This window comes from Sciurus vulgaris (assembly GCF_902686455.1).
Source record: "Sciurus vulgaris genome assembly, chromosome: 5".
Lineage (NCBI taxonomy): Eukaryota > Metazoa > Chordata > Mammalia > Rodentia > Sciuridae > Sciurus > Sciurus vulgaris.
In genome coordinates, this window is record NC_136465.1 from 7,261,745 (window position 1) to 7,286,479 (window position 24,735).

Here is a 24,735-nt window from a genome sequence, read left to right on the forward strand (position 1 = left end):
GCACCAGGCGGTGAGCACGTTCCCTTCCCCTGAGCTTCCTTCCTGGAGGTGGGAGGCTCCTTGACAGGGGACAAGGATCACCCCTAAGATGGGAGCAGCGGTGTCCCCAGCAGGAGGAAGGACACCAGGCGAGGGTGCTGACTGGTTCAGGGACTTGGCTCATGAGGGGCCCAGGCTGAGGCCGTTGAGGGAGGAGCCTCTCTTACCCCTCCCGCCTGGCCAAGGCGGCCCTCCCTGGGTGTGGAAGCAGGGGAGGGGATGCTGGGGAAGGGGGTGCTGAGCCGGGCCCTGTGCCGCGAGCCCAGACAGCTGAGCTCCTTCATTACGTCACAGCACTGCGCTGCCACCGGGGCAGAAGAGGACTCTGGGAGCCAGGGCGATGGTGTGGGCCATTAGAGGGTCTCCAGGGGGGCTTCCAACATGGCTGAGAAAGTGCCCCCAGAGGAACAGAATCCAGGTGGTGGGGGGCCGAGGAGAACCTGTCCTGTCTCTGGCGGGGGCTGAGGGTGCTCTGTATTTCCTGTAGCCTTTTCTTGGACTCCGTTGTTTTTAACCCCACAGGCCCACCCCACCAAGTCTGCTCGACTCCTTGAAGCCACGGACACAGCTGCTGGCTCCCAGCGCCCCCTGCGGGCTTTTCTTCTCCACCCTGGAGGACCCACGCAAGTGCCCCCATTCTAACTCCAGGAAGCTGGGGCCCCACGGGAGACGCCCCTTCTTACCGTGGTCTGGGTGCTCCTCTGGTGGAGGGGTGAGATGATTAAAGACCACCTTGGGCAGAAACACACACTCCAAGTTAGTGCAGCTCCCTGCTGCTGAACCCAGATGATCCCGGAGGAAACTCTAGAGCATGTCGGCCAGACTCCTGTGGTGACCCAGTCTGAGGAAGGAGGATGGCCCCTCGGAAATCCCACACACGCCGTGGCCACTGCCCAGGTATCAGCGCGGCCCCTAGACAAGCCCCAGACCCTCTGCCATCGAGCCCTGACCACAGGAGATGACCCATCTTTGAGGGAAGAGATATACCCAGTCACCAGGGTAAAAATCCTGATCCTACCATTGAAAGATGTGAAGTGGTTTTTGGTGACACGAAAAGATACTTAGAAAGTGTATTTCCCAAAGGACTTAAAATCAACATACTACAGAGATACAGCAACATCAATGTTCATAGCTGCTCAATTCACAATAGCCAGATTGTGGAACCAACCTAGATGTCCTTCAATTGATGAATGGATAAAGAAACTGTGATATATATATATATACATATATATATATACACACACACACACACACACACACACACAATGGAATATTACTCAGCCATAAAAAATAATAAAATTATGGCATTTGCAGACAAATGGATGAAATTGGAGAATATCATGCTAAGTGAGATAAGCCAATCTCAAAAAACCAAAGGACGAATGATCTCGCTGATAAGCGGATGATGACACATAATGGGGGGTGGGAGGGGGGCAAGAATGGAGGAAGGAGGGACTGTATAGAGAGAAAAGAGGGGTGGGAGAGGTGGGGGGGAGGGAAAACAACATTACCCTATGTAGATGTATGATTACACAAATGGTACGCCTTTACTCCATGTACAGAGAAACAACATGTATCCCATTTGTTTACAATAAAAAAAGTATGCAAATCTCTAAGTCATTATGCTGAGCAAAAGAAACAGGAAAAATAAACAATTACTAACTTAAAAAAAAAGAAAGAAAGTGCATTTCCCCAAAACTCAATGAATATTTTCATAAGTATGTAGCCTGTGGATAAACTGCTGCTCGTAAATACCACAAAACACGATAAGAATGCTCCTAATAATGACAACAAGAATAGTAATACATAATGGATTTTAAAATGTGGAAATAGCCCTCGTGATCCATGATGGAAGAGTGGACAAGCTGAAGTATAGCCATGCAGTGAAATTAGCCAGCCATGGCCACACCCGCCAACACAGATGAATCCCAGTAACATGATACAGAGCCAAAACCCAGCTCTCAGAGGAACACAAGTTGTTTGATTCAGTTGATTTAACGTTCATATGTGAAACATGAAGCTGTGTACTGTTTAGGGATACCTACATATGTGTTGATAAAAACGGAAAGCCAAGGATTGATAAACTGGTTTGGAATAGGGGGTTCTGGGGTGGGTGGAGAGATTCCGGGGAAGGAGTCACTTTTGATTTCTGAGGAAGAGGGTCTATTTCTCAGTGGGGCAGACATAGGAACACATTTTTTGCGTGCTTACTTGATTGTATTCTATCAACCTGACGTAAGTGTTGTAAATATTCCTTTTTTATTCCATACTTTGGACACAATTTTGAAGAAGTTTTGCAAAATGGTGTGCACAGTGTGGTTCCATTAAAAACTTGCTCATGTGATAAGTAAACACACAGAAAAGAGTCCAGAGGCAGAAACTATGAGAACCTGACTGAAAGTATTTCTGGGAAGTGAAATGATGAGAAATTATCATGTTTTCCACAGTTACTGCATAGCATGTGGCCTTCTTTTTTTTTTTTTTTTTTGGTACCAGCATCAAACCCAGGGATGCCTAACCACTAAGCCACAGCCCCAGTCCTTTTTACTTATTTATTTATTTTATTATTTTATTACTTTTTAATTTGTTCTTTTTAGTTACACATAACAGTAGAATGTATTTTGGCAAATTATACATATATAGAGTATAACTTATTCTATTTAGGAACTGACTTCCTTAATAAGACTTCTAAAGCAGAAGAAGTAAAATCAAGAATCAATAAATGGGATCGTATCAATCTGAAAACTTCTTCACAGCAAGGGAAACAATCAAGAATGTGAACAGAGATCCTACAGAATGGGAGAGAAATCTTTACCAGCTGTACCTCGGATACAGCATTGATTTCCAGGATATACAAAAACTTAAAAAACTTAGCACCAGAAAAATAAATAACTCAATCAATAAATGGGCTAAGGAACTGAACAGACACTTCACCGAAGAAGAAATTTGAATGGTCAAAAAATATATGAAATAATGTTCCACATCTCTAACAATCACAGAAATGCAACAAACTATGCTGAGATTCCATCTCACTCAGAATGGCATTTATAAGGAATACAAGTAACAATAAATGCTGGCCAGGGTGTGGGGAGAAAGGCACACTCACACATTGCTGTTGGGGCTGCAAATTGGTGCAGTCCTGGAAAGCAGGATGGAGATTCGCCAGAAAACTTGGAATGGACCCACCATTGGACCCAGCTATCCCACTCCTCGGTCTACACCCAAAGGACTTAAAATCAGCATACTACAGTGACACAGCCACATCAATGTTCATAGCAGCATGTGTCTTTTTTATATTAAAAAATGCCAAGCTATTACTTATTAGCATATAACTTTCAAGAAAGTGACCTGTCTCAGTCTGAATTCACACCGGGGTCATTCATTCACTGAACATCCCTCCACTGAGCCCGGTGCTACATGGGGACGCAGATAAGATGCCCAGGTTCACCACGAAATGGGGTCAGCAGTCCCTCCACCCTATAGGGCCCCTGTTAGAATGATGACCATGTGAACATGCCCACAGTGGTGGACCCAGCAGAACAGGGATCCAGGTGTGACTCTCTAGGACCCTAAACCAAAAGAGGCTCTGTGGTTGGGCAGGGAGTCAGGGGTCAGATAGTCATCCACAATCACCCCCCACCAGGAGCTGGTCCGGGGGGCCTGCGTGCACTGGGCTTTCTTTCCCACTCCGTCTCCTGCTCTGAGGGGCTGGTCACTTACCAGCGGTGGCAGTGGCGGGGGGTCTTTGCTCTGGGTGCCGATCTTCATGGGGCTCCAGCCCTTGCCCTTCTCGGTGCCCTGCCTCTTGCTGCTGAGCAGACCCATCCTGGAGGGAGCACAGCAGACGGATATGAGACCATATGTTCTCAGAACCTCTGCACCAAGGAACCACCGCCACCAGCTTCAACTGGGAAGGTGGGTGGAAGTGGGGCAGTGAAGGCCTCTGGGTAGAGCGTGCTAGCAGGGGCTGGGTGAAGTAAGATTGCATCCATCTTCCTCCTCCTCCTCCTCTTCCTCTTCCTCCTCCTCCTCCTCCTCCTCCTTTGCCCAGAGAAAGAAATGACTGCATTGAGGACAAGAAATGACATGGCCAGAGACAGGCCCCTGTGGACAGGAGGCTGGACAGGGAGGCCACCCTGGGTTCCAGAGGAGCCTGACTTATCTGTCCAGTGGCCTGGGTTTTAGTCTTATTTTGCTGCTGGGCAGGCTGGGTCACTAGGAAAGTCATACTTCCCAGGGCCATGGGCTCCTTTGTAGATGGCAAGGCTTTGTTAGAATGTGTCTGCTGTTCTTTCCTGATCAGATTTCAGGTGGGATACCCTATGTTGGGGGCAGACTGATAATGTAGGCATTGAGGCCAACTGTGGCTTCTCAGAAATATCAAGACTCTTCAGAGGTGAGAAAAGCATGGTCAAGGCTGTTCTTGGGTAAAGAATCATAGTATGGCAGACCAGGAGAAGACCAGAGACCACGCCCTCAACCCCACCCATCCGTCATCACCACGCTGCTCCAGGACTACTGCTCAGGGAGGGGTGATGTTCAAGTTGTTCACAGCCCGTGCTGAACTGGCCCTGGAGCCCCATCTAACCTGAGACCACCCAGCCCGTGCACACCTGACCACCCGCAGGATGTCAACACTCACTGGCCAGCACCCCCCCACACGACGCATTGGAGTATGATTACAAGGGCATCTTTCCCCTCTTTTAGTGACACATGAAATAAAAGCTGGCTCCCTAGAGCAGTGCCTTGGAGTCAATGAAATGCACATCTCTCCTCAAACTCACCTTGAAAAAAGAAAAGACTGTAATAACTTTGGGTAGCGAACAGAGCCACAGTAACTAAACCCTAAGTCTGTTTTTTTTTTTTTTTAATATTTAAAGTTTCTTTATGTTAGTTCAGATCAGCTTTACCACCAAATGAATTGCAGTGCAAAGATTACAAGCAGCGCTTTGACTTGCAGAGGTTTTTGTTTCCAGCAGTTTGATTATAGGATCACAGGTTTGTGTTAGGAACACCTACTGAATTTTAAGAGGTCTCTAAGTAGTATCTATCAGTACGATCATCTTCTTTGTAGTTTGTTGACACAATGAATTGTATTGGTAAATTTTCTGATAACAAACTATCCTTGTAATCCTGAATAAAAGCTATTTGGTTATATTATGTTATCCTTTTTGCTAGCCAAGGGACCCTATTTGATAGTATCTTCTTCAGAACGTGAACCTACATTTCCAAGTGAAATTTGTACGAGGCATTAGCACTAAGGTTCTGCTGGCTCTATCATGTGTTCTGGAGAGCTCTCTACCTTTTTCCTATGGTCTTGAGTAGCTTGATAACATTGGGATTACCTGTTCTTTAAAGGCTGGGCAGGATTCAGCCATTATGTCACATGGTTCTGGGGCTTTCTCAAATAGCAGACCTTCAAATGCATCTCTCATTTCTTCTACAGCAATTGACCCATCTTTCCTCCTCTTTGTGCCATTTTAATGCATTGTATGATTTAGAGGAGACCTTTAATTTCTTCTACAGTTCTCGGTTTGTCGGCATAAAGTTTGTGTAGCGCTGTCTTTTTATGTTTATTTGTCAGGCAGTGCTGGGATGGAGCAGACTGCAGGTGCTAGGCAAGTACGCTGCCACTGAGCCACTCCCCAGCCCTCTAGCATCGTCTTGGAATTAGTCTAATGGTTCTCTTTCGATTATGACTTCTTTCTTGTTCTCAATATAAATTGAGATTCAATATAAATTGAATGTACTTTCTACCTACCATCATTAAAATTCTAATTGAATAAAATTATCTGGACATTAACGCCACCAAATAAAGTTTTAATCTAGCTTAAAAATTGTGAAGAAGAAGACTCATCAAAACAGCACAGGCTGCGTGGGGTAGCTCAGCAGTAGGGCACTTGACTGGGATGCGAGAGGCCCTGGGTGCACTCCCCAGCACGGCACAAAGCAAAACAAAGCCAAAAACGGCATGGAAGTGGAACAGAAGTAGATATCTCATCAGTGGAGTAAAATAATAACCCTGCACATGGATTCCGATAAACACGGGAGCTGCATAGATGAAGCTAGTGCTATTTTAATTCAGTGGAGAATCGATGGTTCACTTTAACAAGTGGCACTGGGAAGATGACTATCTACCTAGATGAAAACACAGTCCTACCTAATGCCATATTTCAAAATAGGTCTCGGGGTGCAGCTCAGTGGTAGAGGCTTGGGTAGCATGTGTAAGACTCTGGGTTCCACCCTCAGTACCAAAAAAAAAAATAAAAAAAAAAAAAAAAAAAAAAGAAAGAAAGAAAGAAAGAAAGAAAAAGAAAATCTGGGTGTACTTCAAAAAAATTTAAAAAAAGAAAACCGAAAAATTGATTGGAAGAAAACTTAGATAATTATACATATAACCCAGAGTTTGTGACAACTATTAACAAAGATAGACAGACTAGCCAGAAGCCGAGAGAACAAAAAGATACATCAATTTATAAATATGAAAAGTATTTCATGACAAAAGAAACTCATAAAGTCAGCAAATAAACAATAGGTTGGGGAAAAGATTAAAACATCGATCCACTCAACAAAAACACATGAAGATTGTAAACAGAAAGTTCATTCAACGCACATCCAAATTGCTAAATGAACACAGGAAAAGATTAAGGTTCTCTACTAAATGGAAAACACACTAGATCCTTAAGACTGACAACCAACAAACAAAATGATAATCCAATTGTCAATGGTAAAGCTAGGAGAATTGTGTCTGCACACATTTCAGAACGAAAAGCATGTATTCTAGGTAACATTGTATCATTTGATTTCCCCACTCATTTCTAATGGTAAAGCTCTGTGAGGGCTGGGCTCTTTGTTTTATTCATTGTTGGTTCCAAATTGCTAAAAAAAAGTGCCTGCCATGGAGTGTGTACCTAACAAATATTTATCAGGCAAATAAAATGTGAAATGCTACCTACTTTTTAGAAAGCAATTATTTGTTTGTTTTTTCAGTGCTAGGGACCAAACCCAGGGCTTCCTGCATACTAGGAAAGCACTCTATTACTGAGCCATATACTCCCAGCTGGAAAGACCTCTTTTACAGTCTGTTAAAATAAACAAAAGGAATTTATTTTCAGTTCCACTCTGGAACCTCTCAGATTAATGTAACATCATTATATAGAAATATATGAGATATAAAAATGTTTTTGCAGCAATAGTTGTAGCAGCAAAACAAACAAAAACTCCCCAAAGTCAATAATGCACCTACCTGTTCACCAGTTAGGGACCTGTTGAATAAATCTGTACTCTAAAATTCTCTAGACTGTTACGCAGCATAACATCTGGTTATGCTGGATCTTTGCCGGGGCTAAGAGGGATTTCCACCACATGCTGACCCTAGAAAGGAGAGATGCCAAGGGGCGCTGAGGAAATCCCATGTTTGGAAGTATGTGAGAATGTGAGAAGAAACCCCTCCCTAGGCACCGGCCTGCGTTTGCGTCACGTGGGAAGAGGTCGGGGAGGAGGAACCGGAGTTGTTCTCCTGGTTATTTTGATTATTAGTAGTGGCAGTGGAAGTGGGGAAGGTAGGCACAAAAACAGATGAGAGGCCAAACACAAAAGCAAAGCTCCTAACATGTCGATATTGTCTCTCTCAGGTAATGAAGTCATGTGACCATTTTAAATATTCCTTGAATGCTCAAATAGGAAGCATATATTATTGGTACAAACTGAGAAATACAAAGGATGTGAATGATTTACCCAGGAGCTGAGGGGTCCAGGGCCTGGAGCCAGGCCTCCTCTAGGTCTGGCAAGGGTGCATGGCCCAGGGATGCCCGAGCCTCAGGCCCTTCCTGACCTCCCAGCCTCCTTAGCTCCTTGGCAGCTGCTCCCAGAGCTTCCCCCGGGCTTGGACACCTGCTTCTGCACCAAGTGGCCAGCCCTGTTGTCTTTCTCTGTTCAGTCAGCCCAATCACCACCAAGTTCAAACTCGGGCGAACACTTACATCCATTTAAACACCATAAATGAACATTTAAAAACCTGTCAGAAAGAATTCCTAACATTAAACAACCCATTACTTACACGTCTGTCCTGCAACTGCTCAGCAGCGTATGCTAGCCTTTAGGACTGCTTGGGATCTCTAGGGAGCCCTCTGTCCCAGCAGCTCTGACTGGGGAGTAGAGTCACACAGGAGGCTGAGTGACAACTAGCACTGTGACCGGGGCTGGTGGGCTGCCCCCAGGCAATTTCAGGTTGGGTGGGGCCAGGAAGTGCAGAAGTCCACCCAAAAGCAGAGGGAGCACCTGCAGGTCTGGGGACTCCGGGGGGCTCTGCTTCCTTGAGCAAACACTGGATTCCTTTCCAGCAGAAAAGGATGGCAGAGGGTGTGAATTTGTGTGCGTGTGTGTGTGCGTGTGTCTGTGCACGTACGAGAGAGACAGAGCAAGCATGTGCATGCACCAGGGGCATGTGCCTGTCTGTGTGTAGGTACATGTGTGTGTGGGAGAGCATGCATGGGCCCTGTGTGCACAGTGGATGGTCAGAGAAAGGAGGGAAAGGCTGTCTTTGTGAAACAAGTGGTCCCTGTCCCCCCTGGGGAGATGCTCAAAGCCCCAAACAGCCTCAGTCAAACAGGGGATGTGGTGGAGGCAACAGCTAAAAATAGAGCCACCAGAAGCCCTGCCTTTACACTTGCCAGGTGTCAAGTTGAAAAGCACTGACACATATGATCCCTTGATACGCACGAAGGGGTCACAGATTGGATACGTGATCCTCGTTTTGCAGCTGAAGAAAGAGAGGTGAAGAGGCTTGCAGAGATAGCTGGAGGGTGTCTGCCTCCCACTGTGCACAGAGCTCACTGCCCAAAGCAGATACACACGTGGCCCTGCCTGAGGCTTGACCCCCTAGGCCACAATTCAGATTCAAGTTCAGATTCCCTTGGTGGGGGGGGGGGGGTTGCCTTCTGCCTGAGAAGGAAGAACCAGAGAGAAGCTGCTGGCACTGGAAGTCTGGCAGCTGAGGGCCACTGTGAAACTCCAGGCAGACCGGATAGACTTCCTGCTTGTCCCTGGACCCAAGAGGGCAGTCAGTGGTTCCAGGAGCCAGGACTCAAAACAAGCTGCTGACTGGCTTGGTGAACCTGGGCAAATCCCTTCATCTCTCTGAGTCTGTCTCCTTACCTGTAAGGAAGGTATGAAATTGATCCTGGTTTACACCAATAGGCTTCCCCAAGGCAGAGCTGAAGAGGTCACTTGACGCCCTGTTCTGTGCAGGGGGCAGTTCTGCAGCTGCAGAGCTGGACTGAGTTGTACGATTCTCACTTACACCTCGCCTGCTTGGCCAGTCTCCACAATCTACTTTCAGCCCTTTGCAGGTGTCTTTTAATTATGCACTTCCACGTGACTATGGGCTCAGACTATTTGTGTAAAATGAGGGGAAGAAGCACCAACATGTGAAAACCAGTGTGCAAACCCTGTCGGGTAAGGCTGAGCAAGGGCAGGTGGGCGCAGCCCCACGGAGGCTGGGAAAGCAGTCACTTGCTGAAGTGCTCAAGTCTGAACTCTCCATGTGGAAAACATTTTGGAAGTTGATACACAAAAAGTAAATAACACAGATTTTATAGACCAACAGCCTGTGTGTAACTCACACAGTTGCCAAGCAAATCAAGCAAGATGAGAATGAGGAAAGAACAAGGTACAAACACGTTGAATATTTTGTCTTCATTTTTCTTCCTTTTTAAAATTTTAGTTTTGATTGACAATTGAGCCTATTTCTAGATGCACATGAACGAGCGGTGGCCTGTGGAACTTGGGTGGTGCCCAGGGAGGTCCCAGTTTGCATTGGGCTTTCCAGTCCCTCCTGCTGGGGCTAAGGCTGGAGTCGGGGGCCAGGAGGTTGTGCAGGGAGGACAGAGGCCTACCTTAGCACCAGCAAAGTGCCGAGCTGTCTGAGCGCCCCCATCAGCACTGGCTGCTCCAGACACCCAAGCAGGTTACTGGGGCAGGGGACAGTGGACTGTAAAGGAATCTCCTACGTGAAGTCCCCTCTGGGAAGTGCAGGAAATGGCAGAAGATCAGCCGGCCCTAGTCAAGGCGTTTGGGCAGCAGGGCTGCCGGGTGCTTGGCATCTCCTGTGTTCTGCGCCCCGGCAGCACACTCTGCCTCAAGCGTCCTGTTTCAGGGAGGCCACACAGTGCAGCAGACAGATTGCAGAGGCTCCATCCAGCCTAGTTTAGCGATTTTGAAATTGCCCTTCCATAAGTAACTTGATGTTTCTGTCTCTTAATTACAGAGTGATAATTTCTATCCCTGGGCTGTTACAAAGACTAGACTGGGATTACGTGTTACCAGTCCACCTCGGAACAGTGCCTAGTTCATATCAAGTGTCTGATAAGCATCTCACTGTTCCTCCACGTAAACTAAACAGGGATAGCGACTGCTTTAGGACCTATGGGGTAGGCGTTACTAGTGCCCTTCTTCGTATGGGATTGGCAGCTTCGGGCAACTTGCTAGTAAGCTGTGGGGCCAGCCTGGAAGTGCCTTCTGAAGACCCGTAAGCCTGAGCCCCAGAGCCCTTGTTAGCTGCACCTAACCCTGAAAGCTGCGCCTTTCCGGCCAGCTGCTCGACCCTGCTGGACCTCACACAATGCTATTGGCACAGCGGAGCTCACCCCAGGTGTCGGCAGCCTTGCGGAGACACAGCCCACCTTGGTGAGGTCACTCCTGGGGCGTTCTGCAGTCATCCAGGACTTACCCAGACCAGCTCATGCTGGACCCAGTCCCTAGACGCACAAAGTAGAGTGGTTGGCCTGTGACTCCAAATTAAAGCAGAGGCCAAAGAACCTGAACAACAACCCATTTTTTCAACTCATCTCAACTCAGAATAAGCCAGCTCCACGAGGCTTTCTCAGCTCTTCCCTGAGATCCACCCTCCCCATCTGAACATGAGATGACCCCCAAGATGCTCTTAGAACCCTGTCCTCTTGTTCATTGGGTCACAAGCATTCTGTCTCTGCTGTCAACCACGTGCTGTGTCAGGCACGGCCGAAGACAGGGGTGAAACAAGGAAGAGTCCTCTGGTGGGAGACAGAGGGGAGAGCCACACGCCCAGCTCACAGTCACTCAAGGGCAGCGAGATCGCACAGAAGAGAGGCTCAGCAAGAAGGACTCTCCAGAGGCCAGGAGGACGGCCGAGATAGAATTGCTTAGGTCGAACCTACTTTTATGAAACATTAAAAAACTAAAATAGTGATGAATCAATCTTAACAGACTTATGCTTATTCTTAAATTTTACTCTTGATCGAAACATTTGATAATGAACAATTTCATTACAAGTAAGTGAAACTTTGAAATGAAACAAGTGACTTGAAGCAAATCATTTCACTTCCTGGTACTTGGCACACATCTCTAAAATGTGGACATATTTTCTCATGACCACATGTCATTTTATCCACTCTGAGGACACTAGCTGTAAAATCAAGGTATCATCTAACCTTCCAGCCACCCAACCTGACCCATGATCACATTCTAACAATCATCCCAAATATGGCTTCTTGCTTGGTTTGTTCTACTTTAGATTCAAAAGAAGTTTCAAATCTTATTTGAATTATTTCCCAAACCGAGGAGATGCTCCACATCTCCTCAAACAGGAGCCCTTCCTGCCCCAGCTTGGGGTAGATTCCTGCCATTGATTCGTAAACTTCAGTCCTATAGAATGTTCTGCATTGGGGATTGTGCTTCCCTGTGATGGTGGTAAGGTGCTTCTCTCTCCCTCTCCCTTACGCATTGAATGAACTCACAGGCTCCACCAGATCCAGGTTCGTCTCCTGGGACGCTACCTGGGCATGTGTGCTCCACGGCACACCCACCAGCAGGCCCACGATGTCTAGCTACACCATCCGAGTGGTGCTGAGAGGGATCGGGTTCAGGTGGTCCTCATCCCTCCATCAAAACATTCCTCACCAACATTTCAACTAACGTCTCTGTTAGGGGCCACAAAATGCCCATGAACCGATTTCATCATTTATCCCACTTTTGTTCGGGAGAAGAGAAGAAAGGACATGAAAGTGAAAACACTAGAAACCTTGCCGTGTGTGATCGCCAGAGTTGGGCTGGATTTGAGAAATGGGTATTTTTCCAAAGACATTTGAGACAGGAAACATATTCAGATGAAAAAGTTTTTCCATTGGCTGGATTTCAGAGCTTGGTGGAATTACTCAAGGAACCACAACTCAGACCTTGTCTGATACTCTTGAAGCCTGTGGCAGGTGGTATCCCCAGGTGGTCTGCCATCCTAGTACTGGCCTGACCCTGCTTAGCTCCTGTATGGACATGTTCCCAGCACCAGCAAAGTGCCCCTTAGATGCTGCTTCCTAACTCCTGGTAGAGGGTGTCAGGGTCGCTGGGCACACATGGCCCCTGCAATGGCTGAGCTAGCAGTGATAACTTACAACTCGTGTGTACCTCTGTCTAGGTGGCTGCTAGTGGGCACAGTGAGGAGAGGACTGTGTGGCTATTTCAATTTTCTAGAACATTTTTGTGTGGAAATTCACTCCCCTCCCCCTCCTCATTGTGGTAAATTTGATAGAAAAGATTTTCAGATGATAAGAAGTTTGAGGGTTCTGAGCAAAACTTCAGGAAGGAAGATGGCATTCTTAGTAATTCCGATGAAGGTTCACTTGACTCTGCAGACTTTGGCCAGCTTGAGATTTATTTGGCAATTATGCAAACAAAATTCCTTTACATGAACAAAATTCCTTTTTTGGAGGGAGACACCATGTAAATTTATATTTTCAAAGCCCTCAAAGTAGTGATAATTAAAACATGTTAGTGAAATGCTAAACCATGAATACAGCGACTGTTGTATTTTGCATTGATAGGACAATGAGCCTTAGTCTACTTTTCAATTTTTAATTTTTTACATTGTTTTCATTTTTAAAAATTAAAAAGAAAAGTAATGGGCTCCTTACATCCTGATGGGGTCCCTTCTGCTTGGTGGTACATGTTTCTGCAAACTCAGCTTGCGTTAGAAACTACTGGGGAGCCTGCTGACCCTGAGTCCTGCCCCAGCACTGGTGATGCAGAAGTCCAGGGTGGGCTCCAGGATCTGCATTTTACACACTTGCTCTGGAGGACGCTAATGCTACCTTGCAAAGATCCTTTCCTTGACTGGGCTTTGCTTCAGAAGTCTGTGTTAAGTTGCAAAAAGAACTAAAGAACTGGGTCCATTTTTTCTTTCTTATGCTTCTTCTCTCTGTAATTGGTGCTTATTGATTATACAGAATAGTGGGTTCCCTTGTGGTGTGTTCATACAAGCATATTACATAATTGATGAATTTCACTCCTTGCCCTTGCACCTCCCCTTGCCCTTCCCTCATCCCTTCCTGGGTCCCCTTCCTCTACCCTGATGGTCTCCCTTCTACCTTCATGACATCCTTGTCATTGTTTTTCCCTCTAGTTTCCACACACGAGAGAAAACAGACGATGCTTGTCTTTCTGGGTCTGGCTCAATTCATTTAATATGATATTTTCCAATTCCATCCATTTTCCCATAAATGACATAGTTTTGTTCTTCTTCATGGCTGAATAAAACTCCTTTGTGCATACAGACCACAATTTCTTTGTCCGATTATCTATTGATGGACACCTGGGCTGATTCTGTAACTTGGCTCTGAGTCCCTTATAAATAATGATAAATGTTTTACTGCTAGTGATCCTCTTGTCTCTAAATGAAATGAATTTTTTCTATCCTCCATACAAACATTTCCTACATAATACTCTATTTCTGCATCCATTTCTGACATGGCAAAATAACTTCCCTTTCTGTAATAACTAGCACGTCTGTGGTACTTTTCAGCTTGCAAAGTATTTTCCCATTCAGCATCTCAAGAGCTTCAGATGATTCTGTGAGTTATAATCTCCTTCCCTTTCCCTCCTCTTCTGAAATAATCAGAAAAAAGGTGTTCTTGCCAATTAAAAATATGACTGAAAAAATACAAGATAGATGTAAATGAAGTTCAAGTTGGTGATCCAAAATGTAAGTCTGGAAAATATCCCAGAAACAGGGTAAAATAACTAATACAAAATCAAGAACACAGTCAGGATGTCACTCTCACCACTGCTGCGTAACATCATTCTGAAAGTTCTAACTAGTGCAATAAGATGAGAAAATGAAAGGTCTACGTACTGAGAAGAGGAGATGGACTGTCTTTATTCATAGATGACATGATCCTCTATGTAGAAAATCCCAAAGAATCAACAACAGCAAAAAGTGCTCCCAGAACTAATAAGCAAGTAAGATCACCAGGTTCTAAGTTGATATGGAAGTTAATTACTTTCTCACATGCTGTCAAGGAACAACAGGAATTTAACATTTAGAACAATACGTCAATACCAAAAACAACTAAATGTAGATATAAATTAATGAAATATGTACCAGGTCTATATGAAGAAAGCTACAAAAACCTAATAAAAGAAAAAAAAAAAGATCTAAGTAAATGAAGGAATATTCCATGTTCATGGATAGGAAGACTCAATATTGTCAAGATATCAGTCCTTCCCAAGTTGATAGACAGGTTCAATTAAATCAAAATCACAGCAACTTATTTTGTAGATACTAACAAACTGATCCTCAACTTTATAAGAGAGACAAAAGACCCAGAAGAGTCAATACAACATTGAAGGAGGAGACAAAGTTGGGGACTGATTCTACCTGACCTCAAAGCTATTCTAAAGTTACAGAGTAGTTCGTTGAGAAACAGAGGAACAGATCAGTAGAAAAGACTGGGAAGCTCCCAAATAGACTCACATAAGCATAGTCAGCTGGTCTTTGACAAAGAACTAGTGTGACTTCACAGATACAGGGTAATCCTTCAACAAATGTGTTGGAAAAATTGGTCATCTGCATGCAAAAAAATTTAAAAACACGAGTCTAGATACAGAACACACATCTTTCACAAGAAATTAACTCAAAATGGGTCATCGGGCTACATATAAAATGAAAACTATAAAACTCCTAGAAGACAAAAGAGGAGAAATTTAGTTGACCTTGGGTTTAGTGATAATTTTTTAAAATATAGTGCAAACAGCAATCCTTAGAAAAAAAATTGCTAAGTTGAATTTCTAGTCATTTATTAAAGAGATATGAAAACATCACCACAGAAAGACTAGTGGTAATCAAAATAGCTTTACTCAGATTCGCACCCAACTGGAAACAGAAATGTCCATCAACTGAGAAATGGATTAAAAATTGTGACTATAACAAAGTATTGTTACCTGAACAAGGAGAGCAGGATACTAAGAGAAGGTAGCTGAACACTAAAGCACACGTCCTGAGAAGGGTTAAAGGAAACATTTTGGGGTGACGAAAATGTTGTACGTGTTGATTGTGGTGAAGGTTGCACAAGTTATGTATTTGTGCAAGCTCATAATAATCATACACTTGAAACAGGTAAGTCTTAGAGAAGGCATTTACTCCTTGTTAAAACTGACTTAAAAATCACTGGGGACCATTGCAGAGTGTTTAGCTTTACTTTTCCTTTGAATGTTGAGTTTTGCAACATGTTAGGAAAAGTTTATTTCTGTCTAGACATCCCAAATTAAACTTAAAAACCAGTAAGAGCCACCCTTGCAACATTGCAACATGCAGGAGACAGAAAGTTACCTAGGACTCTGGAAAGACTGAGAGTGAAGTGCTTCAGGAGTAGCGTGAGATGTTAGGATACTGGCAGCCGAGTGCAGCTCCAAATACACAGAGAAAATAAGAGACGCTCCCCCAGACTTTGGTATTTGGGGAATTCTTAATGACACATGTGAGTGACATCCTGTCCATAAACCTTCTCTGCATGTCTAGTTATTCCACTTGACACTACAGAAAAAATTCACATGGTCATAGTGTTGCAATGCTTGCTTTTCATTTTTTAAATATCTGAGCACTAACTTACTTATGAAGCACCATAAAGGTCACGTAAGCACAGAACAGAATAGAAATGCTCAGAGACTTAATATGTGAAAATAACATAATGAAAATTTGGATGTGAAACTGAAAACAGTGTGTGTGTGTGTGTGTGTGTAAATAATATGTAGAAAGTTGATAAATGACAATATAAGGATTTAGATATATTATTTCAAAGCAGAAATCAATCACTAGAAAGGTACAAAATAACTGACCAAAACGGAGGGGACTGAGAGGGGGGCGCTTGGGCAGCTGGCAAGAGAGAAAAGGCAGCTGGATGCAGCACACACCGTGTGGTCCATTCAATGAGCATGGAGATGTCACTGTTCCCGCTTAGGACAGTTGTAAATATTGCAGAAAGGGGATCTAAAATCAAAACCTGTCATCACTACCTGCTTCTGTGGAGGGAGCGACAGTGTTGGCAGATAGGCAAACTTTGAGTTTTCAGTTTATACCCATAGCATCTGCCCCCAATTTTAAAGCAGCATTCAAGAACAACAAAATTTAGCCAAGTGAATGAATGGATAGAAAAATCTGTAAAAGAATGAAAGTGATATGAATGAAAAAAGTCCAGAATATATTAGGGTCTGGCAAAGAAGTAAACTGTCCAATGTTTTGTATTACATGAAAAAAACCAGGATGGGTTGGGAGTCTATAAATATACCTGCAAATGAAAAGAAATGTCCGGAAGCCTTTGGTATAAATCAAACTGAACACTCGATTCTTGGGAGTAAAATTTATAAGCAAAGGGAGCGGGGAATTGACAGCTTGGGAGGGTCATAAGCTCGCACTCCCTGCCTTTTTAAAATGTGAAACTAAAAGAAAAACAGGAGGTTACTCAAATCTTTAAAAAAAAAAAAAAAAAGAGTGTGTGCCCCGGAACACCTTTAGAGAAAGGCCTAGGGGTGGGATGAAGGAGGCAACACCTGTCTCCAGGTGTCCAGCCCGTGCTTGCGGGTCGGGGCCTCCTCTTAGGAACCAGGCCGAGAGTCCATTCCCCCCTCCCTTTTTCTAAAATTTATTTTTATTGTAAACAAATGGGATACATGTTGTTTCTCTGTACATACACAGCAATTTGCTTTTGCCGTGTAGACTTCAGAACATAGAATGGAAGATGAGAAAGACCTACAACACCATCATTCAGAGAGGACCACTGTTGACTTTCCGGTATGTGATCTTCCGAGGCTATTTTTTTTTTTTTTTTTTTTGAAAGCACCTTGCTAATTTCTTTTTTTTTTTTTTTTTTTTCCCGAGGCTATTTTTTTAAAGCAAAAATGGGATCATTATCTACATCCTGTTTTGTGACCTGCTTTTAGGAGTACGTATGGCGATCAGCTTTTCCTGCCACTACCTGTCTTGTCTGCCTTGTGGTGGGAGAGGCTGTGGAGCATCTTACCATGAGCTTGTGGCACTTACTGTCCCCATTTCTTCCGTCACACCCCAGCTCACTTCCAATGTTTTTAATACCATAAACATGCTGCAAAAATGTCCTTTGCTCATGGACTTCAAGCTGGCTCATTGATTTAGAGGTTCAAATCCTACAGGTGAGATTTCTCGACACTAGGGAGTGGCTTTTGAAAGTCCTCTGACACATGGCCGGGTTGTCCTTTAGCCACTTCACGCGGCCACGTGTATTTACCTGCACTTTCTCTACAAGCCTGTCATTCTTTTTATTCTTTCTAAGTTAATGTATTAAAAAGTTGTCTTTTACTTTTTAATCTCATGTTTTATTAAGCAATTGATACAGGTAGAAAATCAGAAAATTCTGGATCCATCTACACACAAAATATAAAAATCACTTGAAACTGCAGCAATGGAAAACCACCATGAATGGTTAGCATCTGCACCACCACAGGGTTTACATACACACACACTTAAAAATAGGCCAGGCTGTGCACCCTGTTTCATACCGTGGTTCTTTCCGTGAACACTCAAGTGTAACTTATGTATAAGTAAATATGACTTTGAGACCATATTATTACCCGCCTGCCATATTGCCATTGATTTATTTAACCATTATTGGTCAAATAAGCTATTTTCAACCTTGGCTATTTTAAATAGACCCTTGTAAACATACTTACAAAATATACATTTTGCTTTTAAAGTTTTCTGTTTTTAAAGTTTTCTGTTTTCTTTTTGTGTTTTTAAAGTTTTCTGTTAACGGAATTATGGTGTCAAAAATATGTCCCTTTTGAAAGTTCCTGGTGTTATGCTGAATTGACTACGGAGGCAAGGTTGACCTACATCCTCACAGTGTTGAAGAAAACCATCCCTGCCCCCTTGGCTTAACCCAACTTAAAACAGCTTTGCCAATCTGCTAAATGAAGAGTGATGGACAACATGCCTTCGGTTTACTCTCCTATTAATGTTTATCATGTATTTATTCATTGCTGTTTCTCATACTCTGATTGGGTTGTCTGTGTCCTTCGCCCGCTGTGGTACTGGGGTGCTGATCATTTTCTGTGTGACACGCAAGAGCTTTTATCCACCACTTTGTCACATAACATTCTTCTTCATTTGGTCTTTGCCTTGTAACGTTACTTATGGTATGTAACAGAAGTCTATCATATTTTATCTAGTTAATTTTCTTAATTATCTTGTTAATTTTCTTATCAACCTTTATCACTTGCAAATGTCTTTCCCGCCCCAAGATTATAGAAATAAACAACTATTTAAAAATCTCTGCTATTAATGATGAATATTTTTTAAATGCCTAAAAGGCACAGAAATAATGGAACAGCACTAATCAAACAGATGACAATATTTCGCTACTCTCACCTCAGTTCTCTTTCCCACCACCACCCTTTTTTATATTGCAAAGACAAGGCAACCCCCACCTCGTGATCGCTATTTTCCCGCTTCTTTCTCTCCAGAAGTAATGACTGCCTTGAGCCCAGTGGGTGTTTCCACCAGCTACCGTTTCATATGTGTGCTGCGTGTATCAGCAGTCATAGCAATACATGTTTTTGCTTTGTGTTTTGGACTTGTACAAATATGACTTTATGATATATGTGAATTTTTTCAAGTCTGTTATTTTTCTTGCAGATATTTTGTGTTTTTGAGATTTGTTCATTGTGACAGATACCTAGTTCTATTTTTTATTTTTTGCCTTATTCTATTCAGTTAAGCAAATAAATCTCGTTTTATATACCCACTTTCAACAAAGGACCAGTTCTTCAGGAGGAGCAGTATGCTGAGGGGCTTCCTTGTTGTATCCCCTGTGTGCGTAGGTGAGAGTTTCTCTGAATAACAAGGGGGATGTCTGCATTTAGTTTACTCATGGACCACAGGACAGGGCACACGCTCCTTCAGTGACACTATGGACTCCCAGCAGGATATCAAAGGGATAGAGCCAACTCACACCACCCCAAGCAGCATTCAAGGTCTCTGCTTGCCCATATTTTTGCCACATCTGACATCAGGCATTCCTTCCTATTAACAGGGTTGGTGGTAAATGGAATCTTTTTTAACTTGTTCTTCCCTGATTACTTTTGAGGGGCAATGGGCCATATTATGACCTATTCTAATCTTTTGACCATTGAGTAAATTTTTTTCACTTCCAAAACTAACTAAACTGTAAGTTACCTAGAAATGTATATAAAAAAAGATGTGCAAAGTTACATGAAGATACGAACTTCACTGAAAGACACTTAAAAAGTATTTAATCAAAGGGAGAGAGAGACACTGTGATCAGGAGGACTCAGCATGAAGCTCCACCTTCTCTCTCATTCACATATATTCAAACATCAGATGCATTTTTTAGTCAATATTCCAACCAGTGTTTTCAAGGAACTTTACAAACTGGCTCTAAAATCCTACAGATGAGAAAAGGCTTAAGAACAGAAAAGACATCCATAAAGAAAAAGAGTGAGAGAGGAGTCAGACACCCTCACGCTCCTGGGACACAGGTGTGACAGCAGACCCTACAGATGGCCAGCCCAGGAGGAGCTGTTCAATAAAAACTACCGCTCTCAGCTCACAGCCAACATCTACTATGGAATCCAGATTGATCCAAGGTTTAAACATCAAAGGCAAAAACTAAAATTGTCAGAAAAAATATAGCAGAATATCTTTAGAGTAGAGATAAGTATTATTGAATCAATGAATCAAATAAAATATAATAAAATATTTAAAACACACCATTCTGGCTGATGAGAGATCCTACCTAGGACACACTAAATTCCCACATATCCTGGGGCCTGTTTCTGGACTGTAGGTGTCTACCCCTTGCATAAAACCACACGTATCAATTACTCCCACGTAACAATACAGTTTAACTCCTTTTCAAGACTTTCTTCATTATTTTGTTCCTTCATTTTTATACTATAGCTTAAAAAGAATTTTGACAAGTTAAAAACCTTTGCATTAATTTTTGCTGGTACTGCATTTAAATTCATATGTAGTTTTTGAGAACTGGCAATATTAATGCTATTATTGGAAAAAGAAAGTTATTATTTTGTGTATTTCAGTTCTTTCATTAAATCTAATATTTTTCAATCATCAATGTTCCTAGAAGACTAATATGCCATCTTAAAAGCGTCGCCTCTAAATATGTAGACATTTCATTATTTTTTCTTATTTCATCACCCTGGCTAGAAGTTCCAAAACAAAGCTAAATGGTATCACTGCCAGTAGGCACCTCTGACTTCTCCTGAGCTTGGAGTTGGCTGTAATAGCTATTTCCCATTTTCTGTGGGTCATAAGAAGCCTTTTCAGGAATGCCATTGAATTCTGTTAAATGTCTTCTAAAGCACCTATCAGAACAGCTGACAATCATTTTTCTGCTTTTTCTTGCTGATGGGAAAATTTCCCAAATGTATTTCTTTTCTTTTTCTTTTTCTTTTTTTTTTAAGAGCTGGGTGCCAAATCCAGCTACCTCATGCATGTCAGACGAGTCCTCTACCATTGGGCCACATTCCCAGCCCTTCACAAATATATTTTTTAATATATTCTCCTTTCATTGTGCGATGAGTCCTACTCTATCACAGCATGTGAAATATTGTGTTTGATGCAATTTTGCCTATTTGTTAGAAGTATTCTGTTTGGATATCAGTAAGCTAAATTTATCTGTAGTTTATGTATGACAATTTATTTCTAGATAAAGCTCAGAAATTTATATGAAAAGTATGTGCTTATTATAGAAAAATAATGTTCACATAGGAAATTATATAGAAAAATTGCCATAATCCTAATACTGCAAAGCAACCTCTGTTAGTATTCTGGTGTATTTCTTCTTAGTCTTTTTTGGGTGGAGGACTAGTCCATGTGGAGCAGGTACTAAAGCGGCGTCTTCGGAAGGAGACACTCTGCATCCAAATCCCAGCTTGCAATTTACAAAGCAAGGCACAGTTGTCAGCTTCCTTGACCTCGGGCCTCTCATTTTCAGCATCAGTAAAATCGAGATGGTGATAATAACTACTACAGGAGAGAACGAGCAGACCTAAGTGGCAGTCAAGGGTGGGGCGCACAGACTCTCAGGAAACTGCTGTTCTGCTGCCCGGCGGCCTAGGTTCTCCTCTTACCCTCAGTGCTACATCACAAGTCTTTTCCACGTTATTGAGACTCAAGCATGAGTCTTAAAATCTCGCACTATGTGTACACATGTGTGTTTATCTTCATCTAACACCTGTGCTTAGGGCTGCACCTACATTTCACATGTCACTCAGTCTCAGGGGGGAAACTGCTGTGGCCCCGTAGCTGGGACTGTCTCAGGATTCCCAGCCCAGGCTGCCAAGGTGCTTTACAGACAGGTGCAACACCGCCTGCCTCCACCAGCGCCCCCTAATGGCAGCATGGTCCTCGACACCCAGAGGGATCCCAGGGAGTCCAGTTCCTCCCCATGGGATCGCATGGCCCCTAACTACTTTTTCTGATGCACAGGCCCTGCACCAGCTGGGAACAGGTGCTGGGACTACTGGGAGCTCACATTCTTGTCACAGAAGGAGAGTGAAGAGAAGACAACAGAAAACGAGCAAAGTGATGAGCAGACATTTTCAACAGAGGCAAGTGCTGTGGAGAAAGTCAGCCAGGAAGATGTGGGAGCCACAGAGGCACTGGGCTGTTCCAATAGATCCTTCCCAGGGGCAAGATTACCCCGGGTCTGAACGGCAAGGAGATGGTTGTGCAGGGTCTGGAAGAGCAGGAGGCAAGGCACTAAGGAAGCGGGGGCTCCTCAAGATACAGGAGCAGGAAGCAGCTGGGCCCTGAGGGAGGAAGTGAGGGCAGAGAGACCCCTGGGCAAGGAGCTGGGATATCATTTCAAATGCCCAGGTGAACCTGGGCCAGCTTACCTGGTCACTGCGCTGCTACGTGGAGCAGCAACTGGGCGTGAGGGCTGGAAGCAGGAGGTGAGGCGGGAGGCTAGGTGAGAAGCTGTGGCTGGGACACGGTGTTGTCGGCGGAAACCAGGGACGTGGATGGAAATGGTGAGATGCCAACCTCTGCTTGCAAAGGCCTTCCGGTGGGAGGGGCTGCCCATGCAGGGCAAGGAGACACCCCTCTACCTCCTGAAGGTTAGGTTCTGCTGCCCAGCCCAGCTGCTCTAGGGTGTGAAGATGCAGATCAGAACCCAGCATCCTGCAGGCCGCTGACAGGCAACCTTCTATAAAACTGAGCGAGCTCTTGGGAAAAACATCCCATCTGGGTCTGACAGGAGCCACCCTCTAACATGCAGCCAAGCCGTGTCTTGCCCTACGTGGAAAGTCTGGGCCTGAGGACAGAGGTCCCCGGTGTCCACGTGAGGCCGCAGGCTGCTCAGCGTGGCCGCCAGCTCACCTGGCCCTAGAAGGACCAGGTTCTATACCTGATCCACCCAGTGATAGCTGTGTGCCCTGGCACTGTCCCCCTGCCAGCCTCAGCTTCCTCGTCCACAGAGGGAGGTGGAGCTCTGGCGTCCTTGCCTTCTGCCAACAGGAGTGGGGATGAGCCCGGCCCCAGTGCCCTCCGATGGCTCCTGAAGCTTCCCACCCCCAGCAGGCCCACCATGGCACCTCTGGGTGCCGGGTGGGCAGGGTGATGTTCTCTGGTTTTCCAGGGTAACTCTCCTCTCTAAGGGGACCCTCGCCTCAGGTCTCCCTTGTTGGGCCCTGGGGGATAGCATCCTCCCATGTAAGGAGCCTAGGACTCTGACCACAGGACCAGGCTGTGCATGGGCAGATGGGGCCTGCGAACGGCCACTCAGTCGTTTCCAGAAGCCTGCAAGCCCTGGCTTCTCTGAGGAGACCACAGTGTCCTCAGGAGTTGTAATCGTCCCTGCCTTGTCATGGTTGGGCAGCTCCTGCCCTCCCCGGGCCTCTCCCTGGGACTGCTCACTTCCACGTACCCAAGAAAAGCCCTGTCCCAAAGGTCCCACAGGGCTGGAGTGTCGGTGTGCACAGAGGCTGGGGGCCATGACTGCATGCGGAAAAGGGGCCTGAGGAGGGACTGGTGGAGCTCAGAGAAGCCGCTGAGAACCACGCCAGCTGCTGCTGCAACTTCTGAAGGACACCTCAGCCTTGTGCTGGAACAGAGCTCCTGGTCTCCCCGCACCTTGCCTGTCTCTGCACTGCCCCTATCCTGGCCAACATCAGCTCCACCTTCTGTTGCTCACGCTCTTTCTCCCTAGAGTGGCTCACAACCGTCCGCCACTAACTCCTGCTGGTCCACAGTCAGCAAGCAGCCAGGTCTGGACAGTCTCCCCGCCTCCTTGCTGCGACCCCCTTCGCCCTCCCCAGAGCTCCCAAGCTCCCTCCTCTGGTCTCCCTGATCCTTCCCCTGTCCTCCCACAGCCCAGACCCAAAGGCTAGCCGCTTGTGGCCTTGCCGAAGGTAGGCCACCTCATTTCCTGTCTCTACTCAGAGCTCTCTAAGACCCCACTGCCACTCAGTGTCAAATCCAAAGTCCTGTGTGCGGTTCTCAAAAATTAAATGTAGAATTGCCATAAGATCCAGCCATTCCACTCCTAGGTCTCTGCCCCAAATGCCTACAAGCAGGGGTCCCGGGCATGACTCACAAGCTCCCGAAGCAGGAAGCCACCCCGTATCCCTCGATGTGTGAGTGGGTGAACAGAAGTGGTCTACACACACAGCTGGAGTCGGTCCCTCCCCAGGAAGGAGGGAAAGGAAACATGTTGGGAGATGGAGGAACCTGGAGGACAGATGCCAGGCGAAGTGGAGGACAGCACTGAGACTCCACTCCACGGGGTCCCTAGAGAAGTCAGATTCATGGAGACAGAACAGAACGGTGGGTGCCGGGGGCCGTGAGGGGTGGGGTGGGTGCTAGAGGCATGTTAGTGTATTAGGGGTGCTCTCACAAGGTGCCATGGCTGTGTGGCTTCAACAAGACATTTGTTCCTCACAGGTCTAAAGAAGGGAAGTTAGGGAACTCCTTCCTCCCACCTCCGTGGGGTTTTCTGGCTTTAGTTCTTGGGGAAATGGGAGACAGGGAACATGCAAGACCCTTGAGAGGTCCCGACAGGTGTGTCGGGAGCAGATGGGCCAGCTCCTTGCGAGGCACAGGAGAGCTGCACTCCTCGGGGCTAGTCCCCGCACCCCAGGGCTGAGAGCGCCCTCTCTGTGCTGCGTGGTCAGAGGGCACCCACCAGCCAGTGTGGATGTTTTCTCTTTACTGTGACCATGAGCGAGAAAGACGTTGCACATCTGCAGCACAGACACCCCAGATCTTCTATCCTATACCATTTCGTTTTTAAGAGGCTGTGACAACCCATGAAATTGCTTTGACAAACAACTGAAGAGCGGGGACTTCCCATTTGAAACCGAGGTGCCCAGGGA

General features: G+C 45.1%; 1 protein-coding gene across 4 annotated transcripts in view; it reads right to left on the reverse strand.

The window, feature by feature from the left end:
* The window catches only part of BLK (BLK proto-oncogene, Src family tyrosine kinase), a 56,148-nt gene that overhangs the window by 16,023 nt on the left and 15,390 nt on the right, over window positions 1–24,735 (reverse strand). Inside the window, exons 1-3 of one of the 4 annotated variants that reach the window (XM_079142351.1) lie at window positions 9,196–9,337; window positions 3,760–3,865; window positions 723–771 (exon numbers count right to left, since the gene is read on the reverse strand). In XM_079142351.1, the coding sequence (XP_078998477.1) occupies window positions 723–771; window positions 3,760–3,864 (154 nt within the window). In that variant the 5' untranslated portion in view covers window position 3,865; window positions 9,196–9,337. Of the gene's footprint in view, window positions 1–722; window positions 772–3,759; window positions 3,866–8,098; window positions 8,619–9,195; window positions 9,338–22,257; window positions 22,501–24,735 lie in introns of those variants that run through there. The other 3 variants (XM_079142348.1, XM_079142350.1, XM_079142349.1) reach the window with 3 other exon arrangements.